Raw genomic sequence first — 9359 nt, 5'->3', positions numbered from 1 at the left:
GCAGTTCCATACTTAACCACTTGCGCTACGATTAAACTTCACGGTTGCGGTGCGGTGCGCTACAATATAACAAGCGGTAAAGTGTCTCATTTACGCCGCTCCGCGTCTGCGAGTGCAATCCAGAACTGTAACTCGAAAAATAAACAGTTTGAAATGAATCATTTCTTGACTTATTTAATAACTTCGTACGAATGGTAATATATTTCGCAGAGAAAACCTTTTTAATTAACAACGAACTTATTTATTTAGCATTCTAAACATTACAAAAAGAATAACATTCCGTAAGTTATCAAGCTCAAAGCAATATATAAAAAACATAACTGTTGCCACAAAAAATCTACATTATAATGAACATTATAATTAATTATAATGAACATATTAAATTATTGTGTGTTACATTATAATGAACATTACATTATAATGAACATATTAAATTATTGTGTGTTAATCGAGTCCGTGCACGTTCCTAAACATAAACAATCTCGTTGTTAGGCGACGTGTGCGCCACGTTATTTTCATTTTTGCGGTAAATGCCTATCGATGTGGTGTTCACGTCGCTCGCGGTTTGAGACAGAAGCGTCTCGACGTGCGTGGCACGTCTTTTTAGCGCAAGTGGTTAAGGACCCTCACCGGATATGATCTCCGAGAATATACAGGGTGTCCCATAAATAGCGTCCAAACTCTGCACAACCAGATTCCTCTTCGAGAGTACATAAAAAATGTCCAAAGAATTGTACCCGTACGATCCATACTTTACAAGAAAAATACATCACAACCGGCGCAATGAAAAACGCTTTATTTGACACATCAGCAGCAGTATTTATAAAGGCAGATGTTCAAGGTGCCTGCCGTGAATATCGAGGCAGACTTTAGCGCGTCCTGGAATGGATGAGTGCACACGTCGCAGCAGCGCGTTGTCTACCGAAGTTCAAGCAGCATGCAGCTAAGCGATCAAGTCCGTTTCTATAGTCACTATGTCTCGATACACCAATTGCTTAAGATGTCCCCATAGGAAAAAAAAATCCAACGCTGTGAGATCTGGCGATCGCGGTGGCCATAGAACCGGAGCCCCACATCCAAACCAGCGGATTGAGTATTCCATATCCAGCCAATCACGCACAGAAGAGATAAAATGCGCCAGAGCTTCACCCTGCTAGAACCATCGGCGATATGACGTCATACTTTTCTTTTGCGATTATGTCGAAAACTATGGATCGCACAGGTACAGTTCTTCGGGCATTTTTTATGTAATCGGCACGAGGAATATGGCTGTGCAGAATTTGGACGCTATTTATGGGACACCCTGTGTACAGGATTCACTGCTAATGTAATCAATTTACACTGATCAAACTGAGAAACCCGTAAAATTTCGAGCTACAGAACATGAGACATATGTTCTATAGCCCGGAATTTAGACATTTCACATTTATAAAAATCTTTCAGTTCTAGTTAGCCATCCCAGTTTCAATCCGTCTTTACCCTCAGCTTTTAATGAAATTATTGCCTAGTTGTTTTCATTTTTTGTCAATAGATGCTACCCCTTCTTATTGACACTTCTCTTTCGTCATTTGCACTACTGCAGCTGGTTCTATATTTAAACCTTCGAAAAAAAACTAGTCTTACAGATTTATGGGTACTTACGTATTAACGCAACCAGGCCAAAATTCGCATAAATCGCCAAATTTGGCGATCCTTCTTACGGCAACCCTACGTGTTATACGTAGTTTTTCGTAAAGAAATTATTTTTTTTACTGGTTAGATTGAATGCCTTGAAATACTTTAACTATGGGTATTTGAGATCTGCCTGCGAGTGAAAAAGATGCTGTTGAATTGTTGCAGGGATATGGAATTATACCGAACGAACGTACTTGTAAAAATCATCTTGACTCATACCTTATCGAATTTATATGGCGCCAAGCTCAAGCTGTTAATGGCGAAGACGGTTTTCAATCAGTGCTAAAAGCAATAGCCAAAAGATTTCCGCCGAAAAAATAATTCTGCAACTTATTCAAATTCGAAACGGGAAGGGTTTAATTGCTATTTTATATTTTAAAACAAAATAATATAAAAAACTGTATTAAAAATTATCTGTAATTAATAAATGTACATTTTCTTTCTATTTATACTTTTTTACTCAAACTTACAAATCGCGCCAACCTGGTTGCGATAATACGTAAGTACCGATTTATGAATATTAGACCGATTCTTGTAAGCTTTAACGCAGTTTATATTTCAGAACCAAGATTACATTTTTCAGACGCTTTAGCATAGATTCGAGTAATTTTTTTTATGTGTTAAAATTTGCTACATTCCTACACGAAAATTGCTTTTGGCAAAGCTTTTGAAAAAGTATCCTGTTTCCTTTTTCTTTTCTTCAATCAATTCCATACATACTCCATAGGAATTAAGTTTCCGAATATGGAAAAGGTTTGGTAATTTCAGCATAATTGTAAAATAACCAAAAAGGCTGTATGTTTAGGACAGTAGGGCTGTATGTTTAAGATTGTATTAAACATACAATCTTATCAACATACAGACAGTTATTCTGACAAAACTCGAATGTATTTTGCATTACAGGGTTTTTCGCAGACCTTTCCAAATTTTCATTAAGAATATTTATATATTTATACCAATCCATATTATTTTAGACAAACGCTCTTTTCGTATTCTAAAGACAAAAAAACATCCTCAAACTGTTAAATCTGTACCCCTATGCGTGACATTAGACAGTAGGGTTTTTCGAATTCTGTTCTTAATTCTGATTTTCCCAGCTATTTATTCGTCTGTAGAACAAAAAAACTTTACTTACTGTAGATTTTGCGAAGGCCAGGCGTAGTTTCCCTTATTTTCCTTTTGATGAAAAATTTCCTTCTTGCCGATCGCCCTTTTTATTCGTGTGTTCTAAATGATTCTTCTAAAAGCTTCAGGAATAATTTTTATTGAAACCGTTCTTCTAAATTCGCTAAACGATTTATAGTACAGAAAACAAGAAAAAAAATATCGACGATTCCTTGGTGTCAGCTTAAAAACTTCTCAACTTCTCTTTAACGGCCAAAACAATTACTTACTACTTTTTGTTTTCCAACAGAAATAAAAAACATAAAACAACACAATGCTTTCTGGCTCTATTTTCTAAAACATTTAAGTCTGTTTCGTTCATTTTTAAATTTAAAAAACACGTAACTCAAGATTTACTCTACTAAGAAACTTTCGTAAAACAATGAAAGCAACAGATGTTAAAAAATTTCAGAATTTCCAAATTACTTATATATTTTATAAAAACGTTTTCTTTCAAATAAAAATATCATACGTGAAAAATATTACAGAGAAAAATGTGTAAATTGTTCAAATAGTAATGCATTCGCATATTACAATCATTTTATACAATATGATATAAATTAATACTTTTCATTTTTTCGTCTTCGTTTGTTCCTTGCGTTTGCTTTGTAGAAAAGTTTTCTCCGCGTAGCCTAAAAGTATTTGATTTCACGAGTCAAAAATTTTTAAATTGAACTAATTTCATCCTTCTTGTCTTAATGGGCCGACTTCTCTGTTTTGCAGCTTGTAATAATGGCCGCGTTGATTTAGAAGTTCTTGGTGAGTACCTTTCTCAACTATCCGTCCTTTATGGATAACCATGATCGTATCAGCGTTTTGAATTGTAGTTAATCTATGAGCAATGATCAAACAGGTTCGTCCAGTTCTGGCTTTATCTAATGCCTCTTGAACGATCTAAAAATACATGAAAACACGTGTTAAATTTACAATATAGTTTTCTAATAATACACTGATTTAAAATTCAGGTGAATGTGATATCTTAAATTTTATTGACCTGAGAAGGAACGTTTTTAAATAGTAAAATGACGAATAAAAGACAAACTCATAATATACAGATAATGATTCCAAAAGCCACAGTTTATTTTTGCTGTTTCCCATAAATAAAAATCTGATGTGTACACCACATTATTTCCTTGCATGGAATATTAAATTATACGCATTTTTTCTTGCATTTCATTTAAACGTATTGGATTGAATTAAATCTACTTCGTCGATAGCGCATAAATCACAACAGAATAAATGCACTCTTTAAAATTCACTATATCTGTTTAAGCTTCACTTAATAGCGTTACATTTCGTTCATATTATAAATCAGAATGCATATCAATTTATATCATTTGAATGATTATCTAATCGTTGCCACATGTTCCATTCAAATAGTATAATAAATCTAAAATTATGTATAAAAGAAATTAAACATATAAAAAAAAGAAAGAGTTTTTCACAGATGATTCAGTATTTCTCATTCAATTAATTCAGTTCTCACTTCCCGACAAGGCAAAAATACATAAAAACTCAAAATATCTATATTAAAAATTACGAAGTAAATCTTAAACACTTATTTCCTCAAATTCTAAAATGCATTAAACATGATTTAATTCGCAATAATAAAAGAAGGCGTTATCTTTGTTGTTGCGACGCTTAGTTTCTCTAGATTGGCAACAAATCAGCTATTCTGCCAAGTTTGAAATGTAAACAAACATGTCCACCATCGCAAAATTCATTAGGCTTAGCCGCTCGTAAACAACTTTTAAATTGTTGATAACTCCACAAATATTGCATGCAGATTTACTAAAGGCATAAAAACCTTATCCGAAGATAAAACAACATAATCCAGTAATTTTTAAAGAAAAAAAATGCGCAACTTACAAACGTATAACAGTAAAAAAACTAGAGATCGCTGAGCCGATTAACAAAGTGGATATATATACATATATTTATATGCGTTTGGTGCGGTCGATTGCAACCAAAATACGAGGTGCACATTTACATGTTATAGCAATCCTATATTTTGAGTTATGCGAGATACGTACTTACAGACGCCACGCATAATTCTCTTCAGAATTCATTTTAAATCAGTTTTATAATTTTTTTGGGGGGAAAAGAGTCTTTTATTCTGTCCTTACGTACAGATATCACGCAAATACATCGTTAAATTGCATTCGATAGCGGTCAAAATAGATATTTTCGTTGAAATATGATTCCAGAAAATTTTCTTACTTGCTTTTTTACTTCGTACAAGGAAGTAAAAATAGTAAACGATGTTTAATACCTATGATCGTTAGCCAAAAATGTAAAAAAACAGTCTAGAATAACTTTAATTACGAAAGTGAATTACATTATATAAACAAGAAGACATAAATGAATGTCTTGGAATTTGAAAAACCTAAATTTTACGCAAAAGGAGAAGAGAAACATTACCTTAAGAGAAACCCCAAATGAGAATTCATTACCTTTTCACTTTCTGCGTCAAGAGCTGATGTCGCTTCATCCAGGAGAAGGATTTTCGGATTTCGAAGAAGTGCTCGAGCAATAGCAACTCTCTGCTTCTGACCTCCACTGAGCTGCGTCCCTCTTTCGCCAAGAGGAGTATCGTAACCCTATGGGAAGGATATTATATTTTAATTGGATTAAGCGGGAAGGAATCTTAATTCATATCATGAATCTTAATTTAATTTTAATCAGAATAGCAGAATTTTATCATCAGCAACTGAAATGTGACTGGTTAATTAAATGCAAGCTAAGATTAAACTTATCATAGCTTCTGAACTTTATGCACAGGTATAGTTCGACCGTCTCAAACGCAACCTTGGCTGGCATTCTGCCAAAACACATAGACTCGTCCAAAAGGGGCGTTATTACTTGTTGCGATGTAAAAGGTGACGTGAACACCTCCGGAAAGAGAGGATTTATATGCTCAAAGGAAAGTCCCCATCCTTCCACCCTATTTTCAAAATAACTCGGTCCGAATGGCGCATGCGTGTTTGCGCTCATGGTCGCGGATGAGGCGGTCGAACTATAAACTGGGGAGTTTCTGAATCAAATAACAGATTGTAGCTCTGTAAGGGTATGAGGTACTTCTCGCGCCTTCTTAGCATGTCTTCGTGTTGTAGCAGTCAGCACACTCGGCGCGTATTCGAGAGGTCCGTGGTTCGAGTTCCGGCGAGGGCATTGCTCATTTTTTAAGTCTCCCATATCAAAAATACCTAATGTCTCTATAACCTTTAAACTAGTTACATAAATGTGCATGCTGATCATTGAAACGTCCAACAAGAAGGCATTAAAATGCTCTTTAGTCACTAGGTTATATCGAATGGCTTCGACGGGATTCGAACTCCAGACCTCCCGCATATGCGTCGAGTGTGCTTCCAGTTACTACACCACGAAAGCATTCGGAAGGAAGTAAGAAAACCGAAGAAGAACTTCATTAGGAAGCGTTTTCTACCAGACATACCGTATAAAAATCGATGAGGAATAAACTAAATTAACTAAGAAAAAAATATGTTTCTCAGAAATCCGATGATAATGTGGCAGCGTTGCCTTGGATTCTAAAAAATTATTATGAGAGTTTTGGAGTGAGCAGAAGTAAAATACGCCTGATTACCATGACAAATACAATTTAAATGCAAGATTATAAACAAGTTTTTTTGTGTTAATTCCTTTCTACTTTAAGACACTACTTTTGATTTACCTTTACCAGAAAGCAAATTTAAATAGCGACTGACAGCAAGAAGCATACTCTGATAATGCTCTTACGCATATTTTGCAGCTATTTAATTGAGTTCAAACTCTTGTACACGTTAAGCGAATTATCGTTTCTGTTATCGGGACCGGCTTCAAAAATGTGTATATTTATGCACATGTGTATGTGTATATGTTACCTTGAAAGACCGAAACTGGAGAATGTCGACTTTCACCGGAGAATTTCAACATTCACCAAATACGTCGGTGAAGGATCGAATATTGCATTACATTCTTGTACATTCGGACCCTCACCGGTGTATGTCGACAATCACAGATATGCTCTGGTGTAGGTCGAAAGAGAGGAGTATATGTACACGCTGTCATTGCAAAAGGAAGTGTTCCACAAATAAATGCAGTTGTAAAAGCAAGGGCCTCTTGTGCAATTCAAAGTGGCATAATAGTTTAAGTTATTGCAATAAATAAGATTTGAATCACGTAATTTAGTAAGTTTTTAACTTCTATTATTTTCCTTTCTCATTTTGAATGCACAGTGTGTTTTAAGTTCTTATGTGCTTAAGTTCTTATTTGAAGTCTCAAGTGCGTTTTTTCGCCACCGAATTACGGAGAAGAAAATGTAATATTCTTATGTGTTCAACATTCACTATTAGTACATGGTGAATGTCGACATTGACCGGTGTAAGTCAGAAATAAGAGTATTTGGAAAATATTTCGGACATACACCAAGCGACTATGTGAATGTTGACATTCACCGGTGAAAGTCGACATTCTCCACATTTCGGTGTTTCACCGTAACATATATACACACACGTGTATATTTATGCACATGTGTATGTGTATACACACACACATACGTACGTATGTACATGCATACATGAACACATATATCCACATATACACGTATAACATACGTACATTTCTAAATCTGGTCCCGATAGCAGAAGAGAACCTCGCGAAGTTTAAAATTACACCTGAGCCTTGAGAAAAAACCGTTTTATTTGATACAACCGGTGTTTAAAAATCAGCCAACCACTTATGGCGAGATAACTTAAAGTAAGTAAATGTAAAATTTAAATTAAATAAGCTGGTAACTGAATGCTATCAGATCAATTTAATGCTAAGTTGGCTCAACTTAATGGAGTACCAGCCAGCATGGATTACCGTATCGGCGAGATTATGACTACAGATCTTACTTGATCTAGCAGCCTAGTAGCGTGACCTCGAGAGACAGTACAGTATTTAGAAAACCTCACTATTCGCGAACTAATTTGCATCCTGGTGGGAAAACGGAAATAACAAGTGATAGTAAAGAACCAAAACACAAGGGAATTGAATATGTGATGTTTTGTGCTAAAATATGCCTTCTTCCAGTCACCTGCATTGTTCCAGCACAAAACATTACATATTCCTTTCTATTTTAGCTTTACAAGGAGAATTTTTAATCTTCCATTCTTTCTAGCATTTATTCCTACCTTCCAGGAAAATGTACTGAACGCAAAAGCGTACAAGTATTTCAACACTACTACCTGACCGAAATCCTAAATGTTAATAAATTGCTCAATAACACTTTAAACTCAAAACTATTATTAATGTGCTATGAAGAATAGTTCAATTAAATTTAATTGTGGCTTTAATTACGTTCGTCCATACCGATAGCTTTAACTTATTTTACTTTAACTTACTAGCTTACATTTAAACATTTCATACACACGTCAAGAATTCAGATTTTATTAATATACAAGAATCTATTTTTGTATTTAAGGGGACTCATACACCTTAAAACTCATAAAATCTTTGAATATGTGATTGTTGCAAGAATTGAGATAACTTATTTATTTTAAAAGAAATTACTTCCAACTTTTCACAGCTGACTACACAATATAGCTGCTTTCTGAAATAGTAATCAGAAAGTTTTTATTGCCACGAATATTTTAATAATTTAATCCGCTTCGTGACAAAATTTATCATTATGTTTCCAACTTGCGCGCAGTTTAAAACGTTCTATTGCATACTTTAATTCCATATTTAATATGTAGCTTTTATAACATTTGGAAACTTTTGTGAACCAAAAAATCCTAAGAATTTCATAATCAATTTTATTTTATTTGGAGTTGAGTTTATAAAATGTATTTTATTAAAAATATCTGTAATGTTTTCATGCAAACAATGTTTTAATATTAATATATCCATCAGATTTTTCGTTGAGTTGGAACAAACATAGTATTCATATAAAAAATTCCAACAAATTTAAAGTATATACCATTAACCATTTTAAAATTATTATGCGCGCAAGGTGGAAACATGACGAAACATTTCGTCCCAAAGCGGATTAAATTACAAAAGTATTTGTGGTAACACAAGCTTTCTGGTTACTGGATCCTAAAGCAACTATATTTTGTAGTCAGCTGTAAAAAGTTGGAAGTAATTGCTTTTAAAATAAATAAAATATTCCAATTCTTGCAACAGTCACATATTCGAAGATTGTAAGGAGTTTAATGTGTATGAGCTTGTGACGGCATAAAATGTAAATAATTAGTTTGACTGTAACTCACAAATATTTTAACAATTATAAATGTTTACTTTTATTGCATTATAGTTTTTGGCAGCAGTTTTTATCTCTGGAATCCAGTTTGTTAAAATAACAGAAGATGAGGTTTAGACTACTGAGTTGGTGAATAAAATTATATTTGGTGTTGATATGGTAATCTTTTTATTTTTTCTAGTTCAGGCAAACATCCTTGGAATAGTAAAATTTTGTCTGCATCTTATTACGTTGTATCAACTGACGATTCATAAGAGATGCACATATAAATTCACGA

General features: G+C 34.0%; 1 protein-coding gene across 3 annotated transcripts in view; it reads right to left on the bottom strand.

Annotated features, from left to right (window-relative positions):
• Positions 1-3252: 3252 nt before the first annotated feature.
• Positions 3253-9359, bottom strand: part of LOC118192340 (ATP-dependent translocase ABCB1-like) — a 209882-nt gene continuing 203775 nt past the window's right edge. For all 3 annotated transcript variants that reach the window (XM_085812456.1, XM_085812455.1, XM_085812458.1), the window contains 2 exons: positions 5292-5438; positions 3253-3732 (listed from right to left, as the gene is read on the bottom strand). In XM_085812456.1, the coding sequence (XP_085668582.1) occupies positions 3520-3732; positions 5292-5438 (360 nt within the window). In that variant the 3' untranslated portion in view covers positions 3253-3519. The remainder of the gene's footprint in view (positions 3733-5291; positions 5439-9359) is intronic.

The sequence above is a fragment of the Stegodyphus dumicola genome, chromosome 1, assembly GCF_044657685.1.
Source record: "Stegodyphus dumicola isolate Sdum_Otavi_A_Nest chromosome 1, ASM4465768v1".
Taxonomy (NCBI): Eukaryota; Metazoa; Arthropoda; class Arachnida; order Araneae; family Eresidae; genus Stegodyphus; species Stegodyphus dumicola.
This window is presented reverse-complemented; position numbering and strand designations above follow the sequence as displayed.